Here is a 17,971-nt window from a genome sequence, read left to right as displayed (position 1 = left end):
GTAAGAAGATAGGAATTGTCTTCAACCACCCAAAAACCACTTTCAGAAAGGAAAGGAGAAACCTGTTCATCCCTATGGAGTAGGTTCTAGACCTCTGTGAGTTGAAGGGGATAGGGAACCTTGCTCCCCAGGGTCATTGTGAGGACCAAATGAGATATTTGTAAAGCACTTAACACAGCGTGGGGCACATGGTCAGTGCTACATAAATGCCTGCCATTATTATTGTTGTAACTGTAGGTAGACGCTTTGGAGGGAGGCCCAGGGCTGCAAGGTTTTGGTCCCATTTGTGCTAGCAATCAGATATGATCTTTGACCCCTGGCATTTAACCTAGGTTATTGAGTTTCTTCATCTATAAAATGGGGATGTAAAATAATGCTGTTTCTACTTACCTAACAGAATTAAGAGAGGAATGAATGGCTTGCTTTGTTAAAAGAATGCATATGTTAAGTTTGAGTTTCCTCATCTGCAAAATGGCCCTCCTTTCTTTGGCTGCTGTGATCAGAAGGCCTTTGCTATATATGAACTACTTAGAAAGCATTCCAATGTAACCGTGAGCAAAGGTGTGACTGATAATGGGAAGGGCTGGGGAACACAGAGGGCCCATTTCCACCAAGAGATCTATTCCCTCTACAAATCTCTAATCATTGTGGTCTAGGTGAATAGTGAAGCAAATACTGCTCCATACTTCACTGGAAAAATTGAATCTGTTAGCTGGGAGCTTGTCCTTTCTCACTTCCTTATATCATCTCATCTCATCTCACTCAAACATCCTGGTCTACTATCTCCTCCCACACTCCCATAGTGTCAGATAAAAGAGTGGCCCTTGTCAAAGCAAACCCTTCTATAAGCACCTTTGACCCCCAGTCCATCCCAACTTCTCTAGCAGATGGTTCCCACTATCATCACCTCTCTTTCTCTTATCGTTAATGTTTTCCTATATACTACTGCTTTCTCTATTACTTACAAACATACCCATCTTTCCACCATTCTTAAAAAGCCTTCACTTGATCTGACCATCCCTGCTAGCTTTTGTCCTATATATCTCCTTGAGAAAGCCATCTTAATGCCTCCTGTCCCATCACTCTTTTCTAAACCCCCTACAGCCTCAGCATTCAGCTCAAACTACCCTCCACAAAGTTACCCAAATGACAAATGTCCTTTTCTCAGTCCTGATTCCCTTTGACCTCTCTGTAACATGAGTCTGTTGATCACCTTCTCTCTCTCTCTCTCTCTGTCTCTCTCTGTCTCTCTCTCTCTCTCTCTCTCCCTCTCTCTCTCTCTCTCCTTCCCTCCCTGCTCCCCTCCTGTTCTCCTAAGGTCCCTTCTTAGTCTCTTTTGCTGGTTCTTCACCCATGCCCACTAAGTGTGGGTCTCCCCTAAGGCTTTCTCCTAGGCACCCCTCTCTTTTTGCTCTATACTGTCTCACTTGGTGACTTTATCATTTCTTGTGCTCCAATTATTATCTCTATGTAGATGATTTCCAGATCTATCTATCCTACCCTAGTAGCCTTCTTGAGCTACAGCCTGTGCATTTCCAACTACCTCTTAGACATCTTGCATTGGACATCTCTTGGACGGGCACTGCAAACTCAATATGTCCAAAAGAGAACTCATTTTCTTTCCCCAAACTCTCCTCCACTTCTGAACTTTCCTATCACTGTCAAGACACCGCCATGCTGCCAATCACCCAGGCTCTCAATGTCAGTTTCATCCTTGACCCCTCACTCTCACCCTCCCCACTATCCAATCCATTATCAAGTCTTGTCATTGCTACATTCATACCATGTGCCATAAAATCCCCTTCTTTTCATTCACACAGCTACCCCAGTACAGGACATCATCGCCTCTCATCCAGACTACTGCAAGAGTCTTCTAACCGGTCTCCTGGCATCAAGTGTCTCCCCACGCCAATCCACCCCTCCACTCAGCTGTCAAGAAGATTTTCCTGAAAAGTAGGTCTGATGATGTCATCCCTCTAGTCAATGAGCTCCAGTGGCTCTCTGTTAATAATTAGTAATAACCATAGCTAATATTTACATAGACTTTAAAATCTGCACAGCCCTTTATTTATGATCTTCCTACATCAAATAAAAAGTCTTATTTGCCATATAACATTCTTTAAAATCCCTTCCTTCCTAGCCAGCCTTCTTAGGTCCTAATCCCTTCCAGGTCTTCCATGATCTAGCTATACTGCTCTACTTACAGTTCCTTAGGACCCTTCACCTTCTTTCTCCATGACTGTCCCCCACACCTGGAATTCCCTGCCTCCTCACCTCTAACTCAATTTCTCTGCCATCATTCAAGACTCAGCTCAAATACTACCTTCTACAGGAGCCTTTTCCAGTTCACCCCCATCCGAGCTGCGAATACCTTTCCCTCTCAAATTGCCTTCTATCCTCTCTGTATTCTTCTGTATATACCTAGTTATTTACATGTTGTCTCACCCCATAAGAACGTATTCTCCTTGAGGACAGGGACTAGTTTTTGCCTGTCTTTGTATTCCCAGTACTTAGCACAATTCCAGGTACATAGTAAGCACTTAATAAATGCTTGTGACTGGCTGCTACTACGTGTACATTTCTCAAATCATAGATTCCCTGAATTGGAAGGAACCTTAGACTAGGTTATCTGGTCCAGCCCCCTTCTCAGGACATGAATTTCTTCTACGTCATCCCCAAAGGTAGTTGTTTGGCTTTTTCTTGGATCCTTCCAATGTAATAAGGAACTCAGGCCCTACCTATTCCACTGACATTCCAGGTCAGCTCAGCTTCCATTACCTGAAGGGGAAAGGGGAATCTTGAGAGTACAAATCAGCCCTGGGTCTAAGGTGGGCACACAAGATGAAAACTCTCCCTCAAAGGGAAAGCATGTGCCCCAAAAAATTCTATGACATTCATCCCGCCCTCTTTGTGGGGAACTGGAAAACTGGGTCACAACAGCAAAACTGATCCTTGAATGATATCTTCCCAAGAATGTGAGGCAAATATAGATGTTATCAGAGACTAAGGCCCTTGGAAGCTTTGGAGTTACTGGCTGAGTTGGATGTTGTGATCTCTGGGGATATGACAAATCATTCAGTCCTGTTGGAAGTTCCACAAGTCTCAGGCACAGCTCTGCTGCCTCTGTCCATCTCCTCAAGTACCCCTGTGCTTCTGACTTGGTCTCCATCTTTGTCCCTAGATGCCCTCTGATTTTCTCTCTGTCCCTATTCTTTCCCTACTCTGTCTCTTGTCTCTTTTCTGAGCCTTTGCCTCTGCTTTTGTCTCCATCTCCCTCCATTTCTTTGTCTCTATCTCCTTTCGCCTCTTTCCCAGTCTCTTGCCTCTGAGACTTTCTTTCAGGACCCAGTTCTCCAGCTCTAGAGGCGAGGGTATTGTCTGCTCCAGGCTCCCGGCTGGTTTTGAGAAACTTACTTACCTTCCCCTAGGGGGTCCAGGGTGTGCAGCATGAGCTGGTAGATGGTGCTGCGAATGGTGCTGTTGTGTAGCGAGGCTGCACTGCTTCCTCGGGTCAGAGTGGACGGGAGCTGAGCAAGGGGAAACACCACAGCGACCTCAGTCTGAATCGCGTCGGCTTCAGATCAGGAGGAGGCATCGTGGAGGACTCTGGTCTGACTTTGCAGACTGGACTGGCACCTGAACAACAAACCCCATCCCGCAACTCCCTACTGCCCTGCAGCTGATTTACTTGGGGACCGGAGTAATTCTGCAAGATCTTCAAAGTGATATGGGAACTACGCCCGCTCTGGGAAAAGATCAGTGCGTGAAGGTACACCCAGACACAGGCACCGATGTTGGATGCACTCACACGACCACATCCACCCATAGCAGGAAATGTACACATACCTGTGCATGTACACGACAAAAGTGCGCGCGCACACACACACACACACACACACACACACACACACACCACTGCGTTTGAGGCCACCTTGCCCTCTAGTGGCTACAGTATAGATCACCCAGGCTGTTAATGCATCTTCTAGCTGTAACAACCTCCCAAAGTCACTGAGGCAGGGGTTGGGGGATTTTCTCTGGACTCGGGAGGAGGAGAAGGAGAGAGAGAAGGGGAGAATAGTGGCTGTGTGTCTATGGGTAAAGCCCATAGTGTCTGTCTTAGAAAATTTCTGCGGTGCCATACTTAGGTTCCCTCCTCCCCCATAACCCACTCCCAAATCCCAGAGAGAATCCTGGGACAAATTGGTTGTCAAAGAGCTTAAGACGCAGTTACAGTTTTCAGAAATCCTGAATGCCCATCCAGGAGTACCCTTCTTACCTTCCATTAAAAGTGTATTTTCTTTCCATTTGGACCTCATAGGTCTCTCTTCTCTTCAAGCTTCATATTATTTTAGACTCTTAGCTCACAGTGTTAAAGCTGGAAAGGACCTCAGATATCATGTAGTCCAACCCCCTCGTTTTACAAATGAAGAAACCAAAGCTGAGGGGATGTTGATGACTTGCCCTCATGAGGCAGCATAGGATAGCAGAAAGAGCCCTGGGCCTGCAGGAGTCAGGATGCTCTCTGAATCCCAGATTATTGTGATGGGGAATCCTGTGCAAATCACTTAGCTTCTCAGAACCTCAGTTTCCTCATCTGTAAAATGGGTACGAGGCTAACAGCACCTACTTCACAGGGCTATTGTGAGGATCAAATGAAATAATATAAATCAAGAGCTTTAAAAAACTTAAGTACTATATAAATATTATCTCTTTCTTGCCCAGAGTCACACAGCTAGTCTAGTTGCAGAGGTGGGACTAGAGTGAAGATCTCTTAACTCCCAGTCCGTCGCTCCCCGGGATCCCATCTATGAAGCCACGGAGACACACCTTCCCCCAAAAGTGGCCCCTCCCCCAACCCTGGGCTTCCCACACCATGTCAGGCCCCAGATAGCACCTACCTTTGCTTTCTTGCTATCTTCCACATCATCCACAGGGATGTCCCCATTGCCTGTCTACAAACAGGGACAGGAGTCACAATAATGTCACACCTGTAACAGCCCCCACCCCTACCACACCCACCTGCATTCTGTGTGTTCAGTGGAAGCCCCCCAATGCCATGCAATTTATCTGACTGTTGGAACATGGTAAAGTATTTCTCACCTATATCCAGGAATTAATCCAGTTTTAGAAATTATCTAAATGGATCTAAACCCCTTAGATTGATATTTAAGATTCTCCATAATCTGGGCCCAACCTACTCATTTCCTTTTTAAAGTTTTTTAACTTATCTTATTTTTAATTTGTGAAATAAAACAAGCATTTCCATAACATAGCAGAATAATAAAAAGATGATTGCATATAAAACTACAAATCTATTATGTACAACTTGCTATTCCTTTTAATAAATTTATCATGTAAATTTCTTTTTTTTCATCCCTCCTCCCGCATCTTCCTATTTTTTTCTCAATATTGCCATTTAGGCCTGTACTGGTCTAGTCCATGATCTCCAGCATACCATGTACTTGCTCATCTCTGAGCCTTTATTCACACCATCCCTCTCTCCTGCTCCCTTAGGGGTCATTCATCCTTCCTCTCTACCTACCCAAATCCTAGCTCCTATCTCTACTTCAAAACCTTTCTTCACCAACCCAGCTGGAAGGACTCACGCCTTCTTGGGGTACTTATTATCTATATCCTTCAGTTGATGTTTATCCAGTGCTACCTTGTGTTAGCTGCTGCATTGTTATTTAATTTTTCATGGTGGCAACTATTGTCTCTCTAATCATATTAGAAGTTCCTGGAGGTCAGGGATGATCATATCTCAAAAATACCACCTAATAGGTTAATTGTGGTTATCACATAACATATATTAATAATAATAATATCTGACATTTGTAGAATGCTTTGAGCTTTTCAAAGTGCTTTCATGCCTTTCATTATTATAATAGGTATTTGGTAAATTTTTTTGGATACATAAGTAATGTAACTTCTACTATTATCTACAGTACTGGCATGCCTCAGGGTTTCCCTTATTGTTCCCAATTTGTGCCCCAATTAATGATCATATATCTCATACTCCCTCTTTCACCTCTACAACATTAGATGGATTATTCACCTGGACCCCTTGGCTACTGACAAGATTCTGATGGAACAGCATAAAGATAGCCAAACCGAGGAAGTTGGGCAACACCTGAACCTGAGTTTCTGGAGCATTGTTTCCTAGTTTTCTTTAGTCTATGACACACCAGTGAACTTATTAGGTCAGAGGGGAGGGTGGGAGGAGGAGTATTTCCAGTCTAGAAGATTCTGCCCCAATACACCCAATTATGTGGGGCCATTCTGTAAAGCCTTTGGACAGTTGATTCCTGACTCATCAAAGCCATCTTCTAAGAGTTTAACTCAAAAATAATTCTAAGTGAATTGTTTTATTGTTCTTTTCATTCCCATTAATAATAATACAAAATTATTTCTGTTTTTGGCCAGAAACCCTGAGGATCTCCCCTCCCAGAATGATTTTTTTTTGACTAGGTAGAAGAGGCCATTCTTTGCCTCATTTCTTACCTAGTTTTAACTACTGAATGGGTATTGCCTCAGTCAAACTGAGACCTGGAAAAGACCTTGGCTTAAAAAGGCTGCATCTGGGGCCATCTCCAGTCATCCTGATCTATATCTTGCCACTGGACCCAGAGGACTCTGAAGGAGAAAGTGAGGCTGATGACTTTGCACAGTCCTGCCTCACTTAAATCCAATCCACTTACAAGTCATGGCATCACTTTCCTGATGCCATGGCCCTCTTCGAGAACAAAGGACAAACAACACCACCAATACAAAAAACCTGATATTTGTAGAGTATTTTGAGGTTTCATCCAATTTTTCAGCACCTAATTTAGTTCTTGTAATAGAAATAGCTCAGTCAGGAAGGGGTATGGTAGACCCCTGGCAGCTAGGTGGCACAGTGGATACAGCACCAGGCCTGGAGTCAAGAAAACTCATCTTCCTGGGTTCAAATCTGGCCTCAGACACTTACTAACTATGCGGCCCTGGGCAAGTCTTGGCAGGTTGGCTTTTATCATATACTGCTTTGTGACAGTTGCTGCATTGTAATTTGAGTTTTCACATGTGTAACTATTGTCTCTCTAATCGTATCACAAGCTCCTTAAGGTCCGGCATGATCATATGTCAAAAATACCATCTAATGGGTTCATTGTACTTAGCATGTAAAACAAGCATGGTGGAGATAAGTGTGCAGTATAGCTTTCATGAAAGACTTTGGAAAGACAGGTTGAGTCAGACTGAGTCAGTTCTTTGACCCTTCCTGTACTGCCTCCTCCTCTTTAACCTGAATCTCAATTCTTCTGTTCCTACAACTGGCCTCTTGCTTCCGTCTCAATCCCTTGACTACTAGATCTTTTTTTTTTTTAAAAAAAAAAGCCTTAACTCTAATCTGGCCTGGCTTTTTGACTTATGTGCTCTTGGATTCATCCTTGCTTTTCTACCTGCAGGACTGGATTTCTATTCTACAGCCCTAGTTTTAAAAAACTGAAGTGTTATCTTAGTATCTCCTTCAGCGCAAAGCAGTACCACATACAGTAGGTACTTAATAAGCATTTGTTGATTGATTGATTGAATGAATGAATGAATGAATGAATGAAATCATTCAGCTAGTTGGCAACAAAGCTGAGGTTAGAACTCAAATCTCACAGAGGTCTCTCTCAGCCCAGGGCTCTTTTAACTGGCCAATGCAGAAAATAACTCAGACTAATAGCCCTAAAACCCCCATCTGAAGTGTACTGAGATCTCAGACGAGCAATTCTTATTTATGCACACTTGGACAGGTCTGGCATATTCATTTAGAAAGGCGCATATCCACAAGTGGGTAGTTTTGGTATCATACCCACCTATACACAAACACTGACCATCCAGTCACTCTCTTCTCTCTCTACTATGGCCACCACAACTGTCCCTTTCTATCCTCTGATCAAATATTGGCAAAAACGAAGTGAAAAAACCCAAGAGCATGTCTTTAGGACACAACAGATGTTGACTGGCATGTAGCCAGGAAGCTAAGTTCTTGAGCAGGCCTGTACAACATATGGCCCGAGGGCCACTTGCCACCTGCCAAAACAGCTCAAGGGCAGTATGTTGTGCAAGCGTGTATTTGTATCCTCCACATTTTTCACAAGCTGCCCAAAATCCTTTGGCGGGCTACAAGACAGTGGCTTCTCCCTCCCAACATCCAGATACCCTTCTGTTTCAGAGTAAACCAAGCTTAAAAAACCATTTGGTTGCCATTGTAGGGGATGAGGTGGGAGGCTATAAATGATGAGGACCACTTTCCCTGACTCTTATTTCCTATTAATGTGACAAGTTGACTTCTCAGCTTTCTAGCCAAGTGTAAGTAGTAGATATTTATTCAATATTCAATAATCAACAATGCTGGCGCAGAAAGTGCCTAACGAATGAATGAATGAATGAATGAATGAATGAATGAATAGATGAAAGATCTTTTTCTAAGAGTTAGGAACAAGAGCATGAGGGCCATAGACATGATGTGGAAACACATTACTACAATAATTTGTCTGAACTTGTTGTGGAAGGGAAGACTAACCTTGTAATAGCAGCAGCTCACATTTACGTAGTATTTTAAAGTATATAAAGCACTTAATACCCATTATCTTGTTTGAGCCTCACAATAACCCTGTGAGATAGGTATAATAAGTATCATCACACCCATTTTATAGATTAGGCAGCTGAGGCTGAGAGAAGTTAAATGACTCACTCAAGATCATATAGCAAATAAGAGTCCAAGGAGGGTGGGATTTGAGACCGGGTCTTTCTCACTCCAAGTCCAACTCTGTATCATCTACTCTGCCACAGGGATCTGTGATGTTTCTAATTATTCTAGACAACCCAGACAAATTTGTGCTTGGTATAGCTAGCCTTTAGGACAAAGGAGAGGGATCAAGAGGAGACCTGGGATTTCCTTTGTAGAGGGAATTTCCAGAGGAGGAAACATCCCCTATTGCTGAGAGGCTAAGGGACTTCCTCAGCATCCCAAAGCCAGGGATGTGTTGAGGCAGGTTTTGAATCCAAGTCTTTTTGGCTTTGAGGCCAAATCTCTATCAACTATACCCTACTTCCTCTCTATAGTTCTGTTTATAAAACCCAGGCACAGGGATGAATAAATGGTAGAAAAGAAAAGTACGAGTGTCTGTTATACATGCAAAGCGTTCCCTCACATCTATAGCTGTTTCTGAGTCTAGTTCCTTTCTCTCCCATCCCAAACGTAGCTGAAAAGGCAGTGAAGTTCAACGGAAAAAGCATTAGATTTAGATTCAGAGGACCTGAGTTCAGATCCCATCTCTGGCACTGCCTTCTGTAACTTTAAGCAAGACCTCAGCAATTTCAGTTCCTATTTTCCTTCAAGAAAGACCTTTTCTAAGGAACCTGATTCAGTGCTAACTTTTTTTTCTGAGGCAATTGGGGTCAAATGACTTGCCCAGAGTCACACAACTATTAAGTGTGTGAGGCTGGATTTGAACTCAGGTCTTCCTGACTCCAGAGCCAGCACTGCTCCACCTAGCTGCCCCTGGAGCTGACTTTCTATTGCTTCAAATTCTCAAGGATCCTCCATTGCAAACTCCACCTCCTAGACTCACCTCCCTTGCTGGGTTTCTCTCTCCCTGACCTTGCCGTTCTTTCTCCACCTTCTCCACCAACTCCCATGCCTCCTCTAAGTTACTCATTTTTTGAAGCCAAAGTTAATTAAAATAAGTGAACCAAATTGGTCACCTTTTCCTTCAGTCCTCCTCTCCCTCATCACCTTGTGGAGGAAGGAAAGGGAGGAAGCTACTCCATTAGATATCTACCAATGCACTAAGTGAAGGGTGCAGCCTAGTAATCAAATGTGCACCCTTCCATGAAAAAGGGCATTCTGGGAAATGGGTCTGTTCATTTTAATAGTAGAAGCTAACCAATTTATGGGAAGGAGGACTGGAGTTTTGCATTCAACTCTTTGAAACCATGACTGTACATTACCAACGTGGCTTACCTAAGATAAAGTATGAGACCTCCAAAGTGTCTCTTTATGAATTCAGAAGAGACTTATCTGCTCTTGGACTAGCTGAAAAAGTCGGGGTGAATAGTTACACTGTCTAACCAAATCAGAGAAGGTCTTGGTCACTGAAATTCAGGTTACAAGAGGGTGTAAGAAAGTCAGTTCCTCTACTCCTTGTTTGGGGTGGAGGGGAAAATCTGCTCAGCATTGTAGCCAAGAGATAAAATCCACCTATTTGGAAAAAAAGGTTCTGAAAATCTGACAGCAGATCCTGTCTTGGAGTGATCCAAGAGCTAACACCAGTCTGAATTGGTGAATATTCCTAATTAAAGATTTAAAAAAAAAGAAGAAATGAAGCTTTATTGCTTTAAAATACAGAATGTAATTTTTAGCTGTTATCAATACACTGCTAGAAATCATTTGCTATTATGGAAAGACCACTGGACCGGGAATCAGGAAACTTTCCATTCTCAGGTCAGCCACTAATTCTCTGGGTGAACTTGGGTCACACTTAACTTCCCTGGACCTCAATTCATTATTCTGTACAATGAAGTTTTGGGCCTAGGTTATCTCTATACCCCCTGCCAGTTCCGGCATCCTATGATTCTAACAGAGATCCTGGTAGACCTTCGCTAACAGAGAAGACATATTGATAATAAGTATATTAGCTTGTCACACAAATTAACTGCTATTAAAGTAGTTGAAAACTGCCTGTTTCTTTTGTACATTATACCTCCCCCTTGAAACTTTGCTCTTGGTACTTGTTTAAAATACAATGTTAGAGCTGGAAAGGACTTTGCAAATCGTCTAGTAAAGCCCTCTTATTTTACAGATGTTGAAACTATGGCCCAGAGATACAGCCTCACAGGCAAAGTTGGGGCTAAATTCAGGTCTTTGAGGTCAGTGTTTCTTCCACACCAAAGAAATGACGAAAGAGGCAGTACTTTCTGCATAGTTTTGCCAAGACAGTGCTAGGTTCAGCTACTTCAGATTAAGCAGCAAAATCCTTCTGCCCTTTGCATCCACAGCATCAGCCAATTTCAGACCCATCTTTAGGAACCTGAGATGGGTGAACTGAGAGCCTTTTCCACAAATAGAACATAAATAAGCTTTTGCTCAAAATCCTGTGAGTCCATTTCCACAATTTTAATTTATTTTCCTAATAAATATGCTGATATAAAGAAATCACAACTCCCCCCTCCTCAACCTACAGCTTCTCCATCCCTTAAAAGGTTAGAATGAGAGCTGCATTAGGTAATGATCACTGGGGACCACTCCCATTGGGGAACACTAAAATATAGGGTAGGAATTTATCCCTCCCTGAAATGCTCATTGCCTAAACTACAAACGCTCCAGGTTTCCAGCATGTGTTACCTCGTTTCATTTTACTCTACCTAGATTGTAAATTCCCAAAGGGAAGGACAAGAATTATGGCTATTTCCCTCAGAATATATTGGGTACTCAATTATGACTAGTTGCCCTTGGACCTAGCCAGAGGATCACAAATTTAGAAGTGGAAGGTAACTTAGAGGCCATCTAGTTTATTCCCCTTTGTTTTACAGGTGAAGTGAGTCCCTTAGAGAATAAATGACTTGGCCAAAGTCAGAGGGCTAGTAAGTGACAGGCAGGATTTGAACCTAGACTCAGCAGGAGACTTCTCTCCCTGCTCTTCCTCCCCATTCCTTATTGTGAAGAAAGGGACTTGAACAAAGAACGGAACCCTTGCCCTCTTCCTTCTTCTCCTCTCTTCCCCCAAACAATAGCCTAATGACCATTTGTGAGCTAAGAATGCCCAGAATGCTCCCAGAATGCTCTTTCTATGGAATGAGGTACATTTGGTTATTGGGCAGCTGCTTAATAGAGTTCTAGTCTCCCATTTTAGTAATTACTCCTTCCCCTTCCCCCACACTCACCCAATACTGGAAAGATTCCCATTCATCTTTGGGACTGATATAGCACACCAGAAGGGAGGTACCCAAGTAAGGTTGCTAAAATAGGAAGATTTCCCTACTGAATCATCTCATGGACTGATCAATCAGTTCAAATGTCTAAAGTCCCTGCAACCTTATTATTTGACTCCCTTAGTATTTAAGGAAAGCTACCAAATAAGCCTGTGCTGTTTGGGGTTTGACGAAGGCAACCAGTGTATTCATCCGGATACTGAGTACCGCAACAAAATCCCCTTACGCTTTCTTATTCACGTATTTTATATCACTCCCTCATATCCTGAGGCTCAGGTAAAGGAATTTCTTCCCTGAGAAACCCATCCACTCAACTTCACATTAATGGAATCCTAATAAAACTGCCCCAGCCTCAATATTCTAACTTCCTTAAGGGCCTCACTGAATAAGCACGCGTGTCCTGATTTGACCACACAATTGGGCTTTAACTACAACACTGGCCCCCACCCCCAATATCTCAACTTCCTCATATGAACTCATGCCTCACTAGAACAGCAGGTGTATCAACCATGTTCATCTAATCTTAAGACAGGACCATAATAGCTAGCCAATCAGAAAGCAGCACCACCAGGATGCCCGAGCAGGATATGGACGCCAAAACAATTAAAGGGACTTTCCTTAAGTAGGCTCCTGTGCAGTAATAGCAAAAGCTGTCCTTTAGGTGAACTTATGATGTAGAGAGGCTTATTATAATATCATTATCATACATACATGCCCCCCCACGGTGGGTTTTTCTGTATGCATTGTGGGTAATTGCATGCACAGTTCCACCAAGGCTGGGACCTCTCTCCTATTGCCTAACCCCTTAACAAACCCCTCCTATATTTTAATATTCATATAGTCCATAATGATGTAATTGCATCTTTTATTCTATAAAAATCCCCATCTTGCTTTGATAAACTGCTGGTTCCTTCTTGGGGCTTTCTGAGAAGCGTAATTCTCATAAATGCCTTTGCTTGGGTTGGAGATGGTCAGAGTCTGTGAGTAAAGTTATTCACTATGCTCCTGGGTGTCATTTACCATGAAACTGTACAACCTCTGCCACTTTCCTACTGGAGGACTTAGCACTTGGAACTGGTTCCAGGTGCAACGTTTGGCCAGTTCTTTCTTTTTATCCTGATTCCCACAATCGGTCATAAACCTGGAGAAAGCCCCCTTCAACATCCAAATCCTCCTCCTCTGCCCTCACCCCACCCTCTCTGGATTCTGCCCTTACCTTGCTGAGGCCTGCCCCAACCATAATCTTGGCCATTGTCCTCCTGTTGAGCTGTTCTTTAACCCAGACTTCAAGCTGTCGGTTCCACTTCATGGTAAAGACATAGAAGGCATAGGCCATGAGGAGCATTAAGCTCTCCCACCAGGTGATCAGGCTGTCCAAGAAGAAGAGGATGAGCATCATCAAGTCAAAGATATAGAAGGAGACATCTCGGAATAGGGGCCACCACGTGAGGTTGAGGACTTCTCTGGAGAATAGGGCACAAGTACCAATGACAAAGAGGATGTTGAACACAGCAGAGCCCACAATTGTCCCAATGCCCACATTGCTGTGGGAGATGAAAACACCAATGAGTGAGGTGAAGAGCTCAGGAGCAGAGCCACCAGCTGCCATGAAGGTGGCTCCAGCCACATCCTCGGAGATTTGTAGCTTATTGGTGATGACCCCCAAGGCTGGGACAAAGTATTCATCACACACAATGGCCAAGGCCACAAACACATATATCATTCCAAAGAGGTGTAGGACCACCCAACCCTGCCTCCGCTCCTCCACACTGAACAGGTCTGGAGGGTATTCTGCCTTGGGGTGAAGGTCTAACCGCTTAGGGGCTGCAGGAGAGCTATGGCTAGCTTTATCAGAGAAAGGGGTCATGCCTGTTGAAGGGGGGAGGCTGGCAGGAACTGTTGGGACAGGTTCTACAAATACACAGTGCCGGATCTGGGCGGTAGGGGAAATGATGCCCATGGCAGACAATGTTGTGTTATGTGCTCCTTCCCAGATAGGGGCTGTAGAGGTTCTCTTCATCATCGCCCTGGCTGAGGAGGTTCTTGATGTCAGTACTCTAGCTCTGGTTGGTGTATTCACAATACTCAATCCAGGAGAAGTATTGTTCTCCACTGTCGTGCTGGGTACCATAGTGCTTGTCTTTATCATTGTTTGGTGAACAGTCGGGGAATTTTCCTCTTCTCTTCTCTTAGAAGTATTTGAATTCTTCTTCTCCACTACTCTCTTGGGGGCAGTTGGGGTGTTCTCCACTACTTTCTTGGGGATAGGTGGAGTGTTCTTTTCCATTGCCCTCTTAGGAGAAGTTGGGGTTGTCTCCACTAGTCTTTTGGGGGTAGTTGGAGTGTTCTTCTCCACTACCCTCTTGGGAGCAGCTGGAGTATTCTCCTTTTTTCTTTTAGGAACAGTTGGAGTTGTTTTTTCCACTACTTTTATTGGAGAAGGTGAGACAGTGTTCTCTATTATTCTTTTTAGAATAGTTGGGGTGTTCCCAACTATTCCTTTGGGGGTCCCTGGGGTATTCTCCACTGTCCTTTTGGGGGTAGCCAGAAGCCTCTTTTCCACTGTTTTCCTAGTTGTCATTGTGTCGATGTTTTTCACTGTTGCCTTGGGGGTAATCATGTAGTTCTCAGTTCTTTTAGGTGTAGTCGAGGTAGAGTTCTGAATATTTCTATTGAATGTTGTTGGAGTATACTTCACTATTTGCTCTGTTGTTAAGGTATAATTTTTCTTCCTTTTCCTAGGTGTCACTGGAGTCACTGGGCTAGAGTTATTCACTATTGTCCTGGGTGTATTTAGGTTTTTCTTTGCCACAGTTGCTGGGAGTGTTAACTTGTCCCTGTCTTCTGTAACTTGGGGATCCAGAGTACTGCCCCCCATTTCTAGATTGGATTTCTGATGGTCACTGTCCGATGTTACTGTTTCACTGTTAGGAAGGTCCCGGCTGGCCATTTTCACAGGGTGCTGGGAATACCTGGCTGTCCACAGTGTAGGCAGGGCCCAGTGGCTCCTCAAAAACTGGTAAGTAGAGCCAATTAGTATCATGCCCAAAAGGAAAAGGACTCGATTCCATTGGAGCCTCTTCCGTCGGGTTAACCGCTTCTCCTGTCCCCAAAATTTGATCAGCTTCCCCATTGTGACCAGTAGCTCTTAGAGGAAGATTCTTATTCCAGCCATTGGGAAATAGAGTTGGCTCCAGGATTTGGGGAAGTCATTAGGGAAAGGTGAATCATGAATCCCAGGAAGTGTCTGCAAAGGTGAAAAATAAGATATTTTACTCTAAGAAAGGATATGGAACCCTAATTACTTGTAAATGAGAATGCCAGCCTCAGAGACTCCAAGATTTATGTCACAGGACAAGTCCCCTGAAGTGAGGAGAGTCTCATCTAATAGGGCAGGGGGGTGTATGTTTGAAAGGAAGGAGTAACCTGTCTTGTTTATCCTTTCTGTGGGAAGATTATTAGAAGACCAGCAATATCATGGCCTCCAATAACATGGATACTACCAGTTGGCCTCTGGAGATAGAGCCAGGTTGTTCTGAGAAGGACAATTAAAAGATTATTAGAACTGGAAGGGGCCTCACATATCATTTGTCCAACCCTGCATTTTAATAGATGAGGAAGGCAAAGCCCAGAGAATTTAAATGATTTTTCCAAGGTCACAAAGCTAGTTAATAGCAGGTCCTGGACTCAAACCTAGACCTCCTGATTCCCAAGTCCAGTGCCCTCCCCCCTCCCCGATGCCGCTTTTCTTTGTGCTCCTCACCTTCACTAATCAATCATTTTCTCTGCCAATTTTTAAGGATAAGGCACTAGCTGTGTGTTCGGCAACCCTGACAACATTTGACTGCTGACATAGTGAAGGGATTTGCTAACACTGGGTGAGAAGTAGAAAAGGGAAATTCTGTCTGAGAGAGATAGCAAAAAAGGAAGGTCAGTAGTAAGAAAGTTGAATGTTTCTATTTGTCTTCCATGGTATAAACTTTCTGTGTAAATCAGGAAAGACAAAGGGGCTTGGCACTTAAGTGGTTATTAACATTTCCTAAGCAATTGCTTGAGGGCTCTTCAAGCTGAAGTACAGCAATAAATTAAGAGGTCTGAATTTGAAACCTAAAAGAATTTAGGTTCCCTTGCCTTTAGTCCAACACTCTTTCCACAAATTAAAGAAATGAAAGTAATTTTTAAGACTGAAAGAAACCAATAGAAGACAGGGCAATGTATGATATTTTTACTTATTCAACTCTCTTTCATGTGATTTTCTTTTCAAAGAGATATTTGCAACCTGTCAGGTCTTTTGTCCATGTTACACCGATGCTTCGTAGCAAGCCCGTGTTTGAATCTCATAAAGAAAATTCTAAAGGTTGTTAGAGCAGTTCCCTTTCTACTTTAGTAGTTGTTCTACTTTCTACTTTAGGCTCGTCCTATACCATGCAACAGTGTCAAACTAATTCCTGAGATGAGCCAATACTATCAAATTGCCAAATTTACCTTCAAACCATGATATCCAAGTTGAAAATGTGGACCTTTGGTGGAAATTTCTCAGTTCTGGAAGGTCTCTGGACTCCCACTCTCAGAGAGTAGAAGTGAGGCTGGAGAAGGCTGGTAGTGAAGTCTCCCATTCTCATTCCCTTCTACTCCCAGCTGAGTATTAACACGAGGCAGGGTCGGGCATGAAGGGCATATCAGTGGAAGGATAACCAATCCTGTCTAATACCTGCTGCCCTTAAGCAGCTTACAGGGTATTTAACAAGTTTCAGGTGCTGGTGCCTCTGGACGAGCTTGGGGGAAATAGATCTGCTCTCTTTTGACCCTGGGAACTAGTGGGGGAGGAAATGGAGCTTCTTCTAACTTGTTTCCAAATGGTGGGAATTGGAAATTACTCTGGATTTTCATATCCACCACCGTTGTCACAGGAAAGGGAAGGAAGCCTGGACTGAGTGGGAACTCTAAGAGAAAAAGGAAAGGGTTTCTTCAGAATGCAGAATCAAAAGACATGGAAAATGTTGGCTTTGGGTCCAGGAGGAATCCTTTGAAACAGGGCAGACCGATGTCACCTAGGCAAATTCCCAGGACAGCTAACTGAGTTGTCCCCTAGTTTGGGAGGGATATACAGGGGCCCTGTGTCTCACTCCTTCCAATCTGAGGAAGGTCTATTCAATTAACCAAATCATTTTTATTTATGGCTATTGATTGCTCCCAGAAAGTGTTGTGGCACTGTGCTGAAGGCTGTTTTAGCTATAGAAAATGCTTTCATAAGTCCCTGACCAGTCCTCAACCTCCACCCCACCCCATACACACACACCAAGAAACTTAAACTTAAGAAGATACTTAGCTCCCTCTGCCAAACTTCAGAGTACTTTCCCTGCTGTAAGAAGCAACTTGTTTCTGAGGTTCATAAGATTCCTTTGGATCATAGACACTTGGCATGATGGCAGAGGCCAAGAGAGATGGCAGAGGCCAAGGAATTTATCTTTTCGTCCCTAGATAGTCCTGCACCTAGGCAAATGACATCCCCCCCCAAAAAAGGAATGTCATACCCTACCGAGATATCATATACTTCTAACCTTTATTTTCAGAGAGATCTTTTGTTTGTTTTCATTTTTTTCTGATGAGTTATTTCAGGACCCTGGCTAGATCCCATCTTAGAGACACTGGGATAGAACTAAAATAGATGTTTTCTTTTCTCTCTCCTGCCCCTGGTGGCCAATCCACCATCACTGCTCTTTCAGACAAGAGTTCACCTCGAAAGAATTCAGGCCACGCAGGTTTAACTGAAGATGAGTACTGAGCTCTCAACCTGAGCTGACCTTTGCCTAAGTTATTGTAGTTGTTCTAAAGTTCAGGCCACAGACTATCCGAAGACAGAATCTGGAGACCATTCATTAGTCTGCCACTATAGAAATACTCCCCAGAATTAATGAGGATTAGCATTTTTGTTGACAACACTTTGATAGAAGGATAAGACAAATCACATTTTTAATAAGAGAAACAAAGTTACTTAATTCAATATGTCAAA

At 43.4% G+C, this 17,971-nt stretch overlaps 1 protein-coding gene across 1 annotated transcript in view; it reads right to left on the bottom strand.

The window, feature by feature from the left end:
- SLC24A1 (solute carrier family 24 member 1) overlaps positions 1 to 15,091 on the bottom strand; it is a 42,671-nt gene extending 27,580 nt beyond the window's left edge. The window contains exons 1-3 of the mRNA XM_036736579.1: positions 13,175 to 15,091; positions 4,899 to 4,952; positions 3,419 to 3,527 (exon numbers count right to left, since the gene is read on the bottom strand). Of these exons, the coding sequence (XP_036592474.1) occupies positions 3,419 to 3,527; positions 4,899 to 4,952; positions 13,175 to 15,091 (2,080 nt within the window). The remainder of the gene's footprint in view (positions 1 to 3,418; positions 3,528 to 4,898; positions 4,953 to 13,174) is intronic.
- Between the last annotated feature and the right edge of the window lie 2,880 nt (positions 15,092 to 17,971).

This window comes from Trichosurus vulpecula, chromosome 8 (genome assembly GCF_011100635.1).
Source record: "Trichosurus vulpecula isolate mTriVul1 chromosome 8, mTriVul1.pri, whole genome shotgun sequence".
Classification (NCBI taxonomy): Eukaryota; Metazoa; Chordata; class Mammalia; order Diprotodontia; family Phalangeridae; genus Trichosurus; species Trichosurus vulpecula.
This window is presented reverse-complemented; position numbering and strand designations above follow the sequence as displayed.